At 34.0% G+C, this 18,383-nt stretch overlaps 1 protein-coding gene across 1 annotated transcript in view; it reads left to right on the top strand.

Moving 5' to 3' along the window:
* Positions 1 to 18,383, top strand: part of LOC133331161 (cell adhesion molecule Dscam2-like) — a gene marked incomplete at its 5' end in the record, with an annotated part of 125,867 nt that overhangs the window by 9,029 nt on the left and 98,455 nt on the right. The window contains one exon of the mRNA XM_061539560.1: positions 6,305 to 6,428. Within this exon, the coding sequence (XP_061395544.1) occupies positions 6,305 to 6,428 (124 nt within the window). The remainder of the gene's footprint in view (positions 1 to 6,304; positions 6,429 to 18,383) is intronic.

Here is an 18,383-nt window from a genome sequence, read left to right as displayed (position 1 = left end):
ATATACTTTAGAAGTTTCTTTAATTCACATTGGCGCCCAATGTGGGGCAATACTAAAATTCTTAATTTATGAAAAAGTTTTTCTTAATTTATGTGGTACCCAAAATGGGGGCAAAATTGAATGTTAGGTGGAATCCAATCTCAGCATCAGGCCTAGTTCGACTGTCTTAAAAAATATAACTTTCACGGTTCATGTAAATTTTCAGAACCCCTTGGCTCTGTGGCACCCAAAATACCCAACCTCAATGATAAGCTGCAAGTTACTGTAGTAGCTTTGGGTCAAACATATGCCATGCAATGTCCAGGTCAAGCTTATCCCGTGCCGATTGTAAGGTAAATGAATGCTCATTAAATACAAAAAATCGGGAAATATATTAAAAAGGACCTATCCTATCTCAAACATTCAGGTTAGGCCTTTCAGAGTATTTAGTTAATTTGTTTGCCTTTTATAGAACCTTTGGGCTCCGTGGCTCCCAAAATACCTAACTTGAATGATAAATCTCAAATAATAATGGTGGCCAAGGGTGAAAAATACGCTATGCAATGTCCTGGCCAAGCATACCCAGTGCCTTTTGTAAGGTAAAGTTTGTGAGTCTTAAAGTTATTATTTCTAAACGACATTCGGAATCTGAGGTTCCTAAAGTAACTGACAAATCCCAACAAAAATATGTGATAGTGAAAGGAATGGGAATATCTGAGCCCAATTATTCAAAGAAATACCAAATATAAAAATTCATATAAAAATTCGTTTCGCTTTAGCTCAAACGTAAATTTGGAGCCTGAACTTATTTTATTCCGTTTAGGTTAACCCTAAACCAACATTCTGCATCATCATAATAAATATCCACTTTTACCTTAAATATAACTTTCCCTTTCAATTAGAACCATTGGGTTCCGTTCCACCCAAGATTACCAATTTGCATGACAAATTTCAAGTGTTGCAAGTTCGGCTGGGTGAAGATTATGCTATGCAATGTCCTGGTCAGGCATATCCAGTGCCATTTGTAAGGTTAGTACTGAATGAAAACTAAATCCGAAAGGTATTTTATGGAAAAATCCCTCAAAAATATTAATGGCGCCCAACGTGTGGCCTTATACCCAACAATTCCGAGGAAAACTTCACTTAGCCAGTAGAAACACAAGGAGTTGATTGCCATTTCGATGATTAATATCAAAAACAAATAATATAGGACCAAAATCTAATTGGCGCCCAAATTGGGGCTATTTTCATAATATCCATAATTGCATCAATTTGTATTAGAATCGCATTTAAAAAAGCTAATTTTACAAAAGTTTGCAAATAATGGAATATAAAGGTCCAATATCAAATTGGCGCCCAATATGGAACTATTTGTAAACTTTCCATAACTTTATCCATTATTATGCGGAAACATATGTTTCTATTTTATTATAAATATTTCGACTGGAATTTTCATAATAATATGGTATTTATCAATTGAATTCACAAAACCCATTTTGGCGCCCAACGTGGGGTTTTAGTATTGCCCCACGTTGGGCCTCTAAACGATTTTATATTGATTTGGGAGACAATTCTGATCCCTAGACCAAAAAATCGGCACTACTTATACGCTTTCAACCGAATGTGAGGTACTACATCCCAACAAGCTCTCAGGAAGGTTCCAAAAAATTTTCTTAACTCAATGAGACCTGTATATCTTTCTCCTTAGAACCCATGGGCAGTGTTGCACCCAAAGTTGATACCCGAGATGAATTCACCTATGCTCGGGTACATTTACACGAGGATAAGGCTTTGATATGCCCAGCCCAGTCATATCCGATGCCGAGATTTAGGTAAGCCATCAGTTTTTTTTCGGTTCAACTTCTTCGATGGGTACCATATACTACATTCAGGATTTTTTTTACCTACATCACATAAATCTTTAAATTTTGGTTGTCATTCATTTTAGAGCCCTTGGGTTCTGTGGCGCCCAAAGTGGATATCAAAGATGAGGTTAATAATGCCCGAGTACACAAGCTGCAAAGTGTGGCCCTCATGTGTGCAGTGCAATCTTATCCAGTGCCTATTTATAGGTAATTTAAGAACTTATTTTTGGTAGGTTTTATTTTGTTTTCAGAAGTTTGAGATTTTGTAACGTTAGAATTTATTTTTTGGATTTTATTTAGATTTCAGAAGTCTGAAATTTTGGAAAATGAAATGTTAGGAAAATGGGACTAACATGAGAAGCACTTTGCCGATACTCTTATAGCGTGTTTTGATTTAATTTGGGGCCCTACCAACATTCAGTTCAGTATTGATTTAGTATTTCATATTTAACTGTAAATAATATGTATTCCAGAACCTATGGGTAGTGTGGCGCCCAAGGTGGATGCCAAAGATCGCATCAGTTGGGTAGATAAACATTTAGGCACCTCGTTGAGTCTGCTGTGTCCAGCCCAATCTTATCCCATGCCGGCTTATAGGTAATTTTTAATCTATTTTAAAGAAAAATGATTTCAAATTTAGCAGGAGACCCCCTCCCCAACATTCAGTCAAGTTTCCTACGCAGATCTGCTATTCCAACTGCAAAAAATACGATTACTTTTATTTGCAGAACCTTTGGGTAGTGTGGTTCCGAAAGTGGATGCCAAGGATAGATTAACTTTGGTGGATAAATATCAAGGCATGGATTTGAGTTTATTGTGTCCTGCTCAATCATATCCCATGCCGGCTTATAGGTAAAAATTACCCTTCAATTAGATGTTAGATCAGAAATTAGGTCCGATTCCCAACATTCGGCAGAGGCTTTCATTAAAAAATATCCAGCTTGTATAAAAATATTATATAAATTTCAGAACCTCTGGGCAGCGTTGGTCCCAAGGTGGATGACAAAGATCGTTTGACATTGGTGAATAAACGGCAGGGTATTGCCCTGAGCTTAGTATGTCCAGCTCAGTCATATCCCATGCCGGCTTATAGGTAATAATTGAAACCCAGACCTCTTAAGTTACCAAAAAATCAGACTCTAAATAGGGACTATTTCAAAAATTAGATTCGCGAACAAATAGAGTCCTAATTACCCTGAGCTTAGGCGCCCAAAGTGGGACTTGAAATCCAGCAACACCAAGAAAATATTCTCTGCGCAAGTAAAATCACAAGGAATTTGTTTCCATTTCGACGATTAATTACAAAAATAATTAATATAGGACCAAAATCTAATTGGCGCCCAATGTGGGGCAATTTTTTAAATTTTACTAATAATGGGATAAAGAGTTCCAATATCAAATTGGCACCCAACATGGAACCATTTGTAAACTTTCCATAGTTGCAGCCAATATTATTTTTATTGACATCGATTTCACAAAACCACAAATATGAAGGCATAGAGCGAAGAAATGCCAATTGGAGCCCAACGTATGGCATATTTTAATTTTTCGCTAGGCATACAGAAAATTTACATACATATTCCATTGGAAAACAAAATATATTGTGGGACCAAATCCCACTGGCGCCCAACGTGACACAATTTCAAAAACTAAATAACAGAAAATTTACATACATATTCCATTGGAAAACAAAATATATTGTGGGACCAAATCCCACTGGCGCCCAACGTGACACAATTTCAAAAAATGCCTCTAATCGTATTTTGCACAAGTAAAAGTTCTGTAGTTCCTATGTCCTATGTCACAACATTCAGGCAGCCTTTTAGATTCTTCAACATAAATTTGAGATTGGTAATTTTTATTTCCCCCTTTTTTAGAACCTCTTGGCTCGGTGGCGCCCAAAATCGATATGGATGATAAATTGAAATTTGTTTCGCGGAAATCAGGCTCCGCGTTTAGTATCACTTGTCCTGGTCAAGCGTTTCCCACACCAGTTTTTAGGTACATAATCCTCCTCTAAATATTCAGACAGTTTTCATTCCAATATTTTTTTTTAATTTCCTAATAAAATCATTCTAAATTTTTTGTGTAGAACCCATGGGCTCCGTGGCTCCCAAAGTCGATTTAAATGACAAAGTTAAAATTGCCATAATAAAATCTCAAGCTTCGCTGAGTTTGGTTTGCCCGGCACAGGGCTATCCAATGCCGGCATTTAGGTAAAGACCAAATCCAAAAAATTTTGGTTTTTTAAAATAGTCATGCTTTATCCCGATTTTTTGTTTTATAAAACAGGGCCTTATCTCAACATGGGCAGTTTTTAGTATAACATTTTCAAATTTCCACAATATAATTATAATTTTGTGTACAGAACCCGTAGGTTCCGTGGGACCCAAGGTGGAAATCAAAGACAAAGTAGGGATATTTCTGTCCGAATCGAATCGCTCTTTGGCTTTGTTGTGCCCAGCTCAAGCTTATCCTCAACCGGCATATAGGTAAAAGTATTTTTATTTTGAGGTTTCGAGGAAAATTGTTTAGGGTCCACAATATTCAGGCAATTTTTTTCAGAATTTAACTAAATTTAGTTTTTTTTTTGTTTCTTATAGAACCCATGGGCTCTGTGGGACCCAAGGTTGAAATCAAAGACAAACTTGGAATATTTTTGTCTGCATCTAATCGCTCTTTGGCTTTGTTGTGTCCAGCTCAAGCTTATCCTCAACCAGCATATAGGTAAAAGCGATTTTGATTTCAAATTCTGGAAGAAAATTATTTAGGGTCCAATATTCAGGCAAGGTTTTCAGGGTATTTGGAAGGAAATATTGAAAACTTTTCTTGAAAAAAATATTTTCTTATAGAACCCATTGGCAGTGTTGGTCCCCGTGTCAATCATCAAGATGAGTTTCGTCATGAAAAAATCTCATTGCAGGGAACCATAGCACTACAGTGCCCCGCTCAAGCATATCCCGTGCCGATATATAGGTAATTTGCTGGAAAATTTTGGAAGGTCATAAAATTGTTCTTACGTATGTACCTACTGGCGTCCAATGAAACCTGCGGAAATTTTAGGGGATCTTTTAGAGGTCATTAAATTTTATTTTCTTCATGATGCAATTTCATATTCTTGCTTTATTGAATTTAAAAATAAATGGATTGGCGCCCAACGTGGGGCCAATGATAATTCATTTTTTGAGAACACCAGAACTTCTTTGTCACAATTTATTAAAAATTCCGAGATATATCTTAAAATTATTATTGAACAAAAATATTTAATATATGGCGCCCAAAGTAGGTCAGATTCCGAAATTAAGGGTAGGTTATTAATTCCCCCGTTTGGACGGTGGAATTGTACTTCCTTCCTTTTCAGGGTTATATTGAGTTTAAAAAGGTTTTATTATGAAGTTATAAAAAATTATCTAATGGCGCCCAACGTGGAATTGGAATAGTGTACTGTTTTTTAAACTTTAATGATTTCTTCCTCTCAAATAACACAATTTAGAAAAAGAACACAATTTTAGAAATATTTGAATAGTCCTCTGTGATATATACCTAATGCATATACCTAATGGCGTCCAACGTGGGGCTTTAGTAATGCACTTTAAGATGCTATGATTTATTTGCCTATTTTTATTTAAAATGTCAATTCATCTTAAAAGTACACAATTATACATAAATATTTAATATATGGCGCCCAACGTGGGGCAATTTTTGGAAAGAAGGTAATATGGACCTAATGTAGGGCTTGGGGCTAGAAAGATTCACATTATAAAGTAATGATTTCTTTATCTCTTCTTCTTTGACATTTCAACAAGCGCAATATTTAATTTATGGCGCCCAACGTAGAGCTCAAAAAAGTGTGACTGATTTTAAAACCAAAACCCAAATTTCCAATGCATTTTATTTTCAATGTGAGATTATATACCAATTAAACAATCCCTAGCCACATATCCCCAATCTGAAGGCCCTTATTCCGGTTCCGGCAGTTTTCGTTTCATTTCCAATCCTTTTCGTTCTGCATTATATTTTAAACCTCAATTATTTCCCTAGAACCGGTTGCCAGTGTCGGTCCTCGTGTCAATCACAAGGATGAATTTAGCCATGAAAAAGTGAAAATACATGGACCCATTGCTTTGCAGTGTCCCGCTCAAGCCTATCCGGTGCCATTTTATAGGTAAAGAAGTTAAAAAAATAAAATTATCAGAATATTCAAATAATAGATTTTTGAAGATTTCCCTTCTGAAGAACAAGAGATTTCCGACCTAAAAATTGTTTTTATAAACATCGATAATTATCGGTAAAACTTATCGAGGAACGTGAATAAAATTTTGTATGTACTCGATGCGAAATTAAAAAAAAAATGGGTATGAATCGATATCTTTGTTATCGTTAATTTGTTTCCAACATTCAGGATGTTCTCAAGATCATTTTTTAGCCCAATAAATTGAAATATGTGTACTTCCCTCCAGAGCCCATTGGCAGCGTGGCGCCACGCGTCAATCGCAAAGATGAATTTAATCATGATAAAATTCGCCAAAATGGTACCATTGCCATTCAATGTCCTGCTCAAGCATATCCCGTGCCGGCTTATAGGTAATTAACTTAGCGAATTCGAGAACCCAATTCCGAACATTTAGGCAGTTTTTCAAATTAGTTTAGGAATAAAATCTAACATTTTGCCCACCTTGTTTTCAGAACCTGTGGCCAGTGTTGGCCCGCGAGTCAATAAAAAAGATAGCTTTGAAATTGACACCATAGCTGAGGGTGGCAATTTGGCCATATTATGTCCAGCTCAAGCATATCCAGTGCCAATCTATAGGTAAATTGTTATGGATTAAAAAAAAAACACAAATATGGGTCTCTTTACTTCCAATATTCGGGGCCTAACATTTTTAAAAATGTATTCTTCTTCCTAATCGATTTTCTTCTCTCCCAACATTCGGGTCCCAAAAGTTTTCAATATTTTTTCTTTAATAAACATTTGTGAAAAAATAATTCATTTTTCTAGAACCCTTGGGCAGTGTGGGTCCTCGAGTCAATCGCAAAGATAGTCTGAGTTCTGATACTATACATCAAGGCAAAGGTATAGCTTTGTTATGCCCAGCCCAATCGTATCCAGTGCCATTTTATAGGTAGGCAATATTTTCTTTTTTAATTTAATGTTTACTACGATGAGCCTAAAAGTATGCAATGAATTTTGGTTTACCTTGTTTCACAACATTCACAATGGGCAGTTTTCAAAATTTTTTTTAATTTCTTAAAATTATTTTGGATGCAATTTTCTGTTTCCAGAACCCGTCGCTAGTGTTGGACCCAGAGTTAATACCAAAGACAGTTCAATAACTGACATAACTCACAAGGGCAAATCTATAGCTCTACTGTGTCCAGCTCAGGCATATCCAGTGCCAGTTTATAGGTAATTTTGTTAAAAAACGATTAAATTCCGATATATTTTCTTTAATCAAATGTTAGAGTGGGTCCTACAAGAAATCATAAAAGTGGTCCCATTGTGGTATAATCCATAATATTCTGCGCCAGCATTAATGTTTCGAAGTTCAATCATCCCCATAAAAGATTGCTGAAAATGACTTGAAAGACAGATATTTTTTCGGTATGCACTGCCTTGAGTTCGATCTTATAATTCAAAAATAGACAGCATACATTTTGAGATATCTGAAATATAAAGCACCTAAAACTATGCATTTACTACAAAACCCGATATTCCCCTGAAGTAAAAAGCTCCTAAAAGTATGTGATTACTTGAAACCCCCAACATTCAGTGTAGTGTTTTAGCGAGTGGAATTTATTTTTAATTTTCTTATATTCTATTTCCACTTTCCTTGTCCCAGAACCCATTGGCAGTGTTGCTCCACGTGTTAACATGGCCGAACAATTGCAAAAATCCGCCGTACACCAACAAGCACCTGTTGCACTATTTTGCCCAGCTCAATCATATCCGGTGCCTGCCTACAGGTAATTCGAATTTTTACATCCTCGAAAAGTTTTCTTATAATAATTTGTTTTCTGTTGCTCCAGTAAGATCCTATTAAAGGTTATTGACATTTTTCCTTCAACGTCCGACCAACTAACCCAACATCCAAAAAGGCTAAAATCTAAAAAGTTTTCTTTTCGGAAAAGTTTATGCTTCATCTTCAATCACTTGCCTCTACTTAAGTACTTATAGTTTAGTGTTTTGATTGTTTGATGATGTTTTTGACATTGTTGTTGTTGTGGATATCATTTGTTTTTCTATTGTAGAACCTGTTGGCAGTGTTCCACCCAAAATAAGTGTGGGTGAGAGGCGTAAAGATGCTGAGGCTAGAATTGAGACATCATTGAGTATATTTTGTCCAGCCCAGTCATATCCGGTGCCGGCTTATAGGTAGGCAATTATTTGTTGAATGTGCAAACGGCCTTAAAGTAGGCAATAATTTCTATTAATTTTATGAAACTTTAAGGTGTCTTGACAGGAATCTCATGGGAATATCCCAAAATAATTTTATTGTAAAAGTAATTTTGTGGACAATTGATTAACAGGATTTTAGGGGTATGTCAGCTGAAAAGTAGGCTTTAGTATATATAAAAATAAAAATCAAATATTAATTTATAATTCAAAAAATGTTCTGTGTAGGAATTTTCTTATTTGGCTGCATTCCTCATCGTCCTTTTTTCTTATTCTAAACTGGCAACAAATAAAACCCCTAAAATTAGGCAACATAATGCAGTGATTATAATAAAGATATTAGCGCCACCTTCATATCAATATTATAGATGTATAAAATTCAAATACGTAGATTGGTTACTAACATTTTCTATATTACCCTCCCTACAACCCGCATTCAGTACAGTTCTCAATACAAACTTAAATCTGTAATTAATTATATTTTTAACGCCTTAATTTTTTGAACAGAACCTGTGGGAAGTGTTGGACCCCGCATTAACTTGGCAAATCGCCGCAATGACGCCGAAACGGCCATCAATGGAACTGTTAGCATCTTTTGTCCAGCTCAAGCATATCCGGTGCCATATTTTAGGTAAACATTTAGTTAAGAATTGAATTTTCAAAATCATTCAATATGAAAAAAGATTTCTTGGGAGCAACATTGGGCAGTTTTCAGTTCTAGGAATAACTTGGCACACACCTCAATGTGATTGTTTTTCTATTTATTCTTGTTTTAGAACCCATGGGTCATGTGGGACCCAAAATAAGCATCGGTGAACGTTTGCGTGATGCTGGTGCCAAATTGGGTGCCAGTTTTTCATTGTTTTGCCCGGCTCAGGCATATCCAATGCCTGCTTATAGGTACGAAAAAGAAAAATATGGCAATTAACCTTGTAATCAAATTAAAATTCAATTAAAATGGAACGTCATTTTAATTAAAATATTTATCAAATCGATAAACACATTACATCACATTAATTAAAATAGTTATTAAATTAAGATTAATTTTCATTAAATTGATAACTATTTTCATTAAATTGATAAAAAAAAATTCGTTAAATTGATAACAATTTTCGTAAAATTGATCAAATTATTGGTTAAACTAATGAACAATTTTGTAAAGGTCCTTAATCGAATATTCAGGCTAAGCAAATTAAAAATAGTTCGTTATTTTAATTAAAATATTTATCAAATCGATAAATAAATTACATCACATTATTACATCACAATTCATAAATTACATCACAATTCATTAAATTGATAAAAGTGTTCATTGAATTGATAACAAAATTTGTTAAATTGATTACAAAATTTGTAAAGGTTCTCAATCGTATATTCAGGCAGTTTTGTGATTATGAAATTGAAATTAAATGGATCTGTGTTCCTTTGCAGAACCCATTGGCAGTGTACCACCAAAAATCTCGGTTGAAAATCGTTTAAAAAATGCCGAGGCCCGCTTGAAACATAGCATAACATTATTTTGCCCTGGGCAATCGTATCCAGTGCCATGGTTTAGGTAATTCTTGGGAAAATATAGCTTTCAATATATTTTAAAAATATTTTTTCTATAGGATATAAAAAATATTGAGTTGTTTAAAAGGATTTTGTATCTCTTCGGGGTGTTTCATAAGGAATAAAAGTTAAGCTGAGTTATATCGAAGGTTTACCATCCTCCAATAGACGATTTGCGTCCATGCTGAAACATTTATGTGAAAATGTAAATCTTTCGACTAAAAGTTCCCCAAATAGGAAACTATAATAGTTTTTTAATCAGGGTGAAGTTTTCCTTTATGCATTTTTCGAGGGAAATGTGTGTATTGAACCTCGTGTAGAAGTATTTCAAGCAAAGAACGGATATTATTAAAATAGAGAAAAACTGTTCCGCATCCCAGCATTCAAGTTTTCAAAAAGCATTGAGAAAAATATTTCTTATTTTTCTTCTTTATTTAGAACCTTTGGGCAGTGTTGGACCCAAAATTAATGCTCAGGATGAACTGAATATGGTGCGCTCCAGAATAAATGAGAGTTTAACTTTATTATGTCCCGCACAATCTTATCCGGTGCCAAGATTTAGGTAATTAATAATAATACAAAAAAAAAAAAAACAACCAACAAAAATTGGGTTTTAAAAATATTTGATTTATTTTCCTGGTTTGAGTTATTTTCATATCGATCTCTACCAAAAAAAGACTGTAGGATCTATCAGAACGTTTATGAAAAATGTTTAAAAAATATTCTAAAAAATTCGTAATATCCCTTAATCAATTCACCTCCTCCCTTATCATTAAAAATTATCAAAATGAACCCAAACATTCAGGCAGTTTCCATATCCAAACCTCAGACCCATAATTATAAATTTTCAGAACCCGTTGGCTCTGTAAGTCCTCGCCTGACATCTGGTGATAAGACACGCAATGTTGATGTATATTTAGCACAAAGTGTAACTCTGTTGTGTCCAGCTCAAGCTTATCCGGTACCATTTTTTAGGTAACTAACACAAAACTTCATGGGAGGGGTTTTAAATAAATACCTCTAAAATATTCAGGCAGTTTTCACGTAGTTCTAGTTTCATACTTCCAGAATGCTATTATATTAATAAAATTCATTTAAATATTGTTGTAGAACCCATTAGTGGCGCTGCTCCACGAGTTCAATTGATACAAAAGACAGCTATTGAATTTGTACGTCTGCAGGGTACGGTTAGTCTAATGTGTCCAGCTCAGGGTTATCCGGTGCCAAGTTTTAGGTAAAGTTTTTAGATCTACCTACCTCTAGAGAAAAATATGTAACGATTTGGACCTATACATTTTGTTAAAACGTGTTGAAGTCGACTATAGAATCATGCACAATATGGGTTTAAGGGTGGGTTTAAATTTCGATGTCGAGTTTTGTATGGCGGTATCCACTATTTTTTTTCTAACTGGCTATTTGACGACTTCAGCGACCCATATCTCTGGAAGGTCTAAAGCTATTTCCCAATTTTCTCTATTAAATATGGTTGGGTCGTTCGAAAAGGAACTAGTTCAAATTAAGTGTCCCGCAAAGGGAACGAACCGGTACTAGGTTCGGTTCTTTCGTTAATTTTGCTTCTACCGTCTTTTATGCTTTCGTTCATATCGTTTTTATTGTGAATCGAAGCCATGTTTGACGTGTGTGTGACGTCTGTGGCCTGGTGTGTGGATATTTTCTCATTTGTTGAGAAATTTCGTGGAGTGCGGATCAGCGGACAAATGCAACACATATGTATTTGGAAGATTTTTGATGTTTTTACACATATTCTACTGTGTGGCAAATAAAAATGTTTTTTCCCGGAATAAAATAAAAGTATTTAATACATTTATATTAAATAAAAATATTTCGAAATATGTTTTGCTTAAAAACTTTTGAAAGAAAAAAGTCCTTATTCCCTTTTATTTTAGGTCTTCGGGAAAAGCTTTTGGGACTCAATAACAACATTTTTAAAAGAGTTTCTAAAACGTTCTTGGCCTTTTTAAATATGTTCTTTATTTAAGATTTGGTTTTCCCAATTCAGGCAGTTTTCAAAATCCTCAATTGTATATATTTCTTTATTCTAATATATCACCAATTTTCTTATAGAACCCATTAGCAGCACCCTACCCAGAGTTGCATCTCTGGCCAAATTCGATATGAAAACATATCCAGGAAATTCCACATTTGCTATGCTATGTCCTGCACAAGGTTATCCTGTACCATTTTTTAGGTAACACAAACATATACAGTTCAGACAGTTTTCAATATTTAATTTAAGCATCATAAGCCCATGAACATATTTTAATATTTAAATTAAATAAATAATAATTTCCCTAGAACCCGTTTCGAGTACCGCACCTAAGGTGCCACCAGTCAGTGCTCGCCCCTGAGCATAAAACAGACAACAAGTGTTTCGATTTTATGTCCAGCTCAGGGTTATCCAGCACCAGCTTTTAGGTAAATTTAATTTTATTTCTAAAATTAAGAAAATAGAGAATATTTTGGAACCAGATATGATTGTGATGTTCCAAAAATATCTGGATTTTAAACTATAAAGTTTCATATTAAAAATGGGATTCCCTAATTATTTCAAAATGTCGATAGATTTATATTACATTGAAAATCCAGCTCATCAGAAGTAATATAGAGATTCCTTTCATGTGTTATTAGGGATGGGTCTCATTATTTACTAACGGAGCGATGGGTACTGGTTTAGGTTTTTGCGTTCACTTAGTTCGTTCAAAGGAATTATTCTGCAAAATGAATGATAGGCACTAGGCTCGGTTAATTTGTTAACCTAGTTCCTTTGGATCAAATCGTTCATCTAGATCTTCCCATACATTGACCAAATTAACAGTGGTAGACCAATGAATGATTGCACTATGGAACTAATAGAATGACCTAGTTAATTTTGTGGAGCGAACCGAACGCTATAAGTCACTGGAAGGCATCTCAAAACTAGTTCGTTTAAAGATTATCCATTAAAAGAGAATTTTGAGGAAATTTTTACTTTTTTATGTTATATTGGATTTTTGTTTAATTTTCTGTGTCTTTATTTGGAATTGTCGCTTTGAAAAGATTATATTCTTCTATTGTACTTCGATACATTCAGGCAGTTTCATTTTCTACATTGTACCTAAATTTATTTATCTCATATTCTAGAACCCATTTCCAGTAGTCCTCCAAAAATCAATGCCCACACCTATAAACCAAATGTGGTGAATAATCATGAAAGTGTATCTATATTATGTCCAGCTCAGGGTTATCCAGCACCAAGTTTTAGGTAGGTTACTTAATGAAAATTGGTTAAAAAATTCTTAAATTAATTTAAAAGGATGTCAGTTTTTTCGTGACAAAAACTACACCATAGGTCACTCCATGAATGGTTAGTGCCTTTGCAACTTTAAGTGTGGCAATTTTCACCCCAGGATCAGGTTTTTAGGTAGGTAGCGGCTCCATTTGGTAATGAAGTGGTTAGTGTCTTTGCTGTTTTGATGTGGGCATTTTCGCCGGAAGAGGGTATTACTTGGTCTTTAATTCAATCTAGCAAGCAATTTGATTGTGGATATGATTGACCGCGTTTCTTTGGTACTTTCCTCTATTGTTGTCTTAATTGTGGTGCTCATTTCACCATAAGAAATCCTCTGGTTAGATCAAATAGATCAGGGTTTCGTTGGCAATTCAGGAAATGGTTAGTGTCTTTGCCACTTAGATTGTGACCATTTTTGCCAGAAGAGAACATTACTGGGCATTTAATTCTGCATAGAGGGCAATTTGACCGTGGATATTAATGGCTCTTCATTAATAAATATTTAACGATTTGGGGTTTCTTTGACACTTTCTTTATTTCGCATTGGAAAATATTTCCATAGCTTCTTCAAACATCTCCCAATAGATGTCGTGACTGCATCCAACATTGAATTATGTTATGAAGCAGTGGTGTTTGTCTTTGCTACTGTCATTATCACCCAGTAGGTGGCATTATTCGATGTTTGATTTGACTTTACATGTTATTAGGAATACATATATTCCCTTAACATAGATAAAATATTCTTAATATTCTTTCCGAATGTTCTGGCGATTTTTTTAATTATGACCTCCCTATCTATGACTCTTTGCTTTAGTTAAGACCTCTACAGGTCCGGCTATTCTTTGTAATTGGTTTTTTATTTGATATATTATTTGTCAGCAACAGATGTCAGATGATTATTTTCCAATTATCAATAATAAAAATACATGACACTTTCTTAAATATTCTTCAGGCAGTTTTCAATAATATTGACGTCTATAGAAAATTCCAACATTTTAAAAACAAATAGTAAATTTTGTGATTATTTAGAACCCGTTTCCAGTACCGCACCACGTATACCCTCGATTATGAGTAAACCATTTGAATTGAAACAATCGTCCGATTTATCACTGCTATGTCCAGCTCAAGGTTATCCGGCCCCAGCATTTAGGTACGACTGTTAAAAAAATAAAAATTAAAATAAAAAGAATTATAGAAAATAGATCTAGCCCTCCCAACATTCAAGCAGTTTTCATTAGTCCCAAGTTTTTATTTCTAGAATTGAAAATATTATATTTTTTCCTCAGAACCCATTTCGAGTAGCCCTCCCAAGACACCATCATTGCAACAAAAACCATTGGAATTAAGACAAAATCATGATCTATCATTGCTGTGCCCTGCTCAGGGCTATCCAGCACCATATTTTAGGTAAGAGGGGGTAATAGGGTTTACAATATCCGAAATTTAAGTTTTGAAGACCCGCATCGCATAATTTCGAGCTGTTAAGTGTATTCCTCAGAAAAAGGGGAAATTGGAATTTTGGACATGCGTGGATTTTTCAAAGTCTAAATAAAAACATATTTTTTTTAAATATTTTTCAGGGACTTTCTATACGTGTGGATTTTTTAAAATATGGGCGTTTATTTTTAAAATAAAATACATCCATATCGGTGTAGATTTTTTAATTTTTTTCAAGGTCCCGTAGGTTTTTTGTTTTTAATAGGCTCCATATAGGCGTAGTTTTTTATAATATTTTTCAAGGACTGAATTTTTAAAAATAATTATTTCAATACAACCAAAAATACTTTTCCAAGGTTTGAATTTTTTAAACTATTTTTTCCAAATTCTCTAAAAATTCTCTTTTTGTATAAAATTCAGAATTTTTGTAAATAGTTTTGCAAGAAAACTACAGAATATTTTTAAATATTTTTTTATAATATCTCTGAATTTTAATTCATAAATTTTCAAACTGTTACACCGTGATTCCAACATTTTCAGACAGTTTTCAATAACACCTTTCGAATTCTGATTTGTTCGCAAATATATTTTTGTATGGTTTGTTTTTGTAGAACCTGTGGGTGGCAAAGCGCCCACTCTTATGTCGCACGACATAAAACGTTCATGGATTGAACGTCAGCAAGCTCACGATATGGCATTATTTTGTCCAGCTCAAGCATATCCAGTGCCAGCATTCAGGTTAAGTGTTTTTACTATTTTTTCTCATATTTTTCTTAGATTTTTTTTTCTATAATGCATTACAAGTTTTTTGCTAAGATTAGTTTTATATTAGATGTTTGAAAAATTGCTAATGAATGAAAAAACGAGTTTTTCATTTTATTACCAAAAATGTATTGACAATTTTTGTATTTGTCTATTTGGGTTTTTTTTAATTTATATCTAGAGCCAGTTAGTGCCAAAGCCCCCACATTGTCTGGCGACATCAAATGGTCGGGCATTGAACGTAAATGGGGCAGCAGTTTTGCCATCCTGTGTCCAGCCCAGGCATATCCGGTGCCGGCATTTAGGTTGGTTATGGGAAGAGAAGTGGAATTATAATAAACATGGATATTTTTGAATTAAAAAAAAAACTTTGGGGGAAGTATAGGCTTTAGGCAACTTTTAAATAAATACAAATGTCTTCTAATTGAAATCAGAAGAAAAAAAAATAGAAATATTTAATATTTTTATTAAAATATTTTACATACTTTTTTTAAAGAAAATTAAATAATTTTTATTAAAAAAATATTTTTTATATAATATAATTTTTATTCGAGAGAAAATTAATTAATTATGTCATATTTTTAATTGAGAATAGATTTTATTTTAAGTCAAAATGTATATAAATTAAATCTAAACCATTTTCAATACCCATTTGAAATTTGGAAAAACTTTAACTGCCCTTGGGTTGTCTTTTCCCATGACTTATTAAATTTTCCTTGCCTGTATTGAATGTGAGATAAATCGGAGTTTAAATTTAAAATTCCTCCACATTTTACCATGACAATATTTATTTCTATTTCTCCTCGAATTTCATCCCTTTAAATTTAAAATATCTACACATTTTTACCATGTCAATATTTGTTTTTTTCCTCCACGAATTTCTGTCAATATCTTTCTTCTTTCCAAATGTTGTTGACCAAATAAAAATTTGTCTCCCATCAACATATTAAAAATTTACGTTATCGTTTGCATTTAGTATAATTTACTACGCTGCTATCATTTCCACACATCGTCTATATTACATATATTTCATTCATCTGCTTTTGCGTACGCAAAAAAAATCTTTCAACTCTCAATAATTTCTTCTATATTTAACGCCCACCCAATACACCCAATGGAGACAGTACCTAATAATATATGAATAAAGTTATCCACTACGGAGAGAAGAGAGACATGCAGAGCAAACAACCAAACAAAAAATCCAAACCTCCACAGGCAGTCGTCAATTCATTTCATAAATAAAATCACGTTTTACGACAGCTTACTCCATCTAGTGGTGTGTGCCGGTAAAAGAACAACAACAACTACTACTATCTCACTTACATACCCCCATCATCATCAACAACAACAAAACATTGCTTGCTTACACCCTGCACTCCCCCCACAACAACAAACAACAACAACAATGCCATATAGTTTTGTTTACCCACCAAAACAGACACACACAATAACAAAAAACAAAATAAATGGTTTGGCGCTCTTTCACACCGACACAAAGTAAAGCCAACAGCAAACACACACACACCAATGGGAACAGCACACACAAAGCAATACCCCCATCAACAACTCAAACTCCACAACCCGGTATTTGTTTTTGTTGTGCCAATTTATGAAGTAAACAGCAAAGTAAAATAGCGGTTCTTACTCCCAGTTAACAGCTGACTCTCATGAGAACATTGTCTAGCTCTTTCACTCTAATGTGGTACATTTTATTTCCCTTTTGAGAGAGACAACAGTAATGAGAGGAGAGAGACAACAATAGTGATTTGTTTTGTATTGGGCATGCCTGAAATGCAAGAAAATTTCCCAAAACAATTACCCCTACAAAACCTGTTGCTCTCGTATTAATTTTCTCTATCTCTCTCTTCGCTTCATTGGGACATTCTTTGGGAATATTCTCTGTTTACAATTTTTTCTTATGAATGGGGTGGTATTTGTGGATTTTACGTTTTTGTTTAGAATGGGCAGCACAAAACAGAATAACAAAAACACATGTGCGATGAGAGAAAAAGAGAGCGGTAGCACATCTCCCTCTCTTTGCCAATTTATGAATGAACAACAATATTAGTCACGTTTTTGGGTCAGTTGTTTTTGTATTTGGCCATAACAAAAAAGCTGCCGCTGCTTCTTATTCTGCTCTCGACATCAATGAGCCGCGCCAATGGAAAAATGGCAATAACTTTGTGTGTATTCGATGGAGTGTGTGTGTTTGGTTGTTTGTGTATACTTCGGGTTTATTCACTTTCATTTTAACACTTGTTAGAAGTTTTGTTGTTATTACTTCTCGTTGGATTGCTGTTGTTGTTGCTGCTGCTGTTCATTTCATTTCTTTTGTTTTCACAGAGTATATCGTATCGACGACGACGATGACGTTGGCTAGACTCGTCTCGTACGATTTCCTGTCGCATACAAAAACAAAACATAAACTTGTTGCATTCTTTTGATGGCTTGGCGGGTGTTGATGATGATGATGGTGGTGTTGTTGTTGGACTTAACCTTGATTTTTTCTGTTTTGCTATTTCATTCACACGTGACCTCGTCGGTTTTAATATTGACATTGACCTTTTGAGTTGAGTAGAAATTAAGAACAGGGCAAATAAATTAAGACTTTTTGAAGAAGAAATAAATAATTGCAAATTAAATAAATATAAAATGTAATCGAATTTCTCTATTAGGAAAACTTTTTCTATTGTTATTTTTTATAAAGCCCAAATTTTTCACATTAAATAATTTCTCAGATGAATTTTATATGCTATGGAGAATTTGGAGAAAATTTCAATTAACTTGAAGCAGACTAAAATAGACACCTTAAATTTATAATATCAATTCATAAGTGAAACTCAGCAACAGGGGAGCTTCCATAATCTGTCCCATCATTATTATGCTGAAAAAAAAAACTTACACTTAGGAGGACTTCGAGTTATGGAATTAACTACAATTTGTCTCCTTAGCAAAGATGGGCAAATTTTCTCTCAAAAATTGTTTAAGGGAAAATAAAAACAAAGGATAAATAAAGAATTTTTCAAGAATAAACAATAATTGAAAATTAAAGAAATAAGAAATACAGTTGAATTTCTCTTTTATGAAAACTTTTCTATGGTTATTT

This window comes from Musca vetustissima, unplaced genomic scaffold, assembly GCF_032173495.1.
Source record: "Musca vetustissima isolate MV318-11 ecotype Yass unplaced genomic scaffold, APGP_CSIRO_Mvet_v1 utg4905, whole genome shotgun sequence".
Classification (NCBI taxonomy): Eukaryota; Metazoa; Arthropoda; class Insecta; order Diptera; family Muscidae; genus Musca; species Musca vetustissima.
The sequence above is the reverse complement of the archived record's forward strand: the minus strand, read 5'-3'. Positions and strand labels throughout refer to the sequence as shown.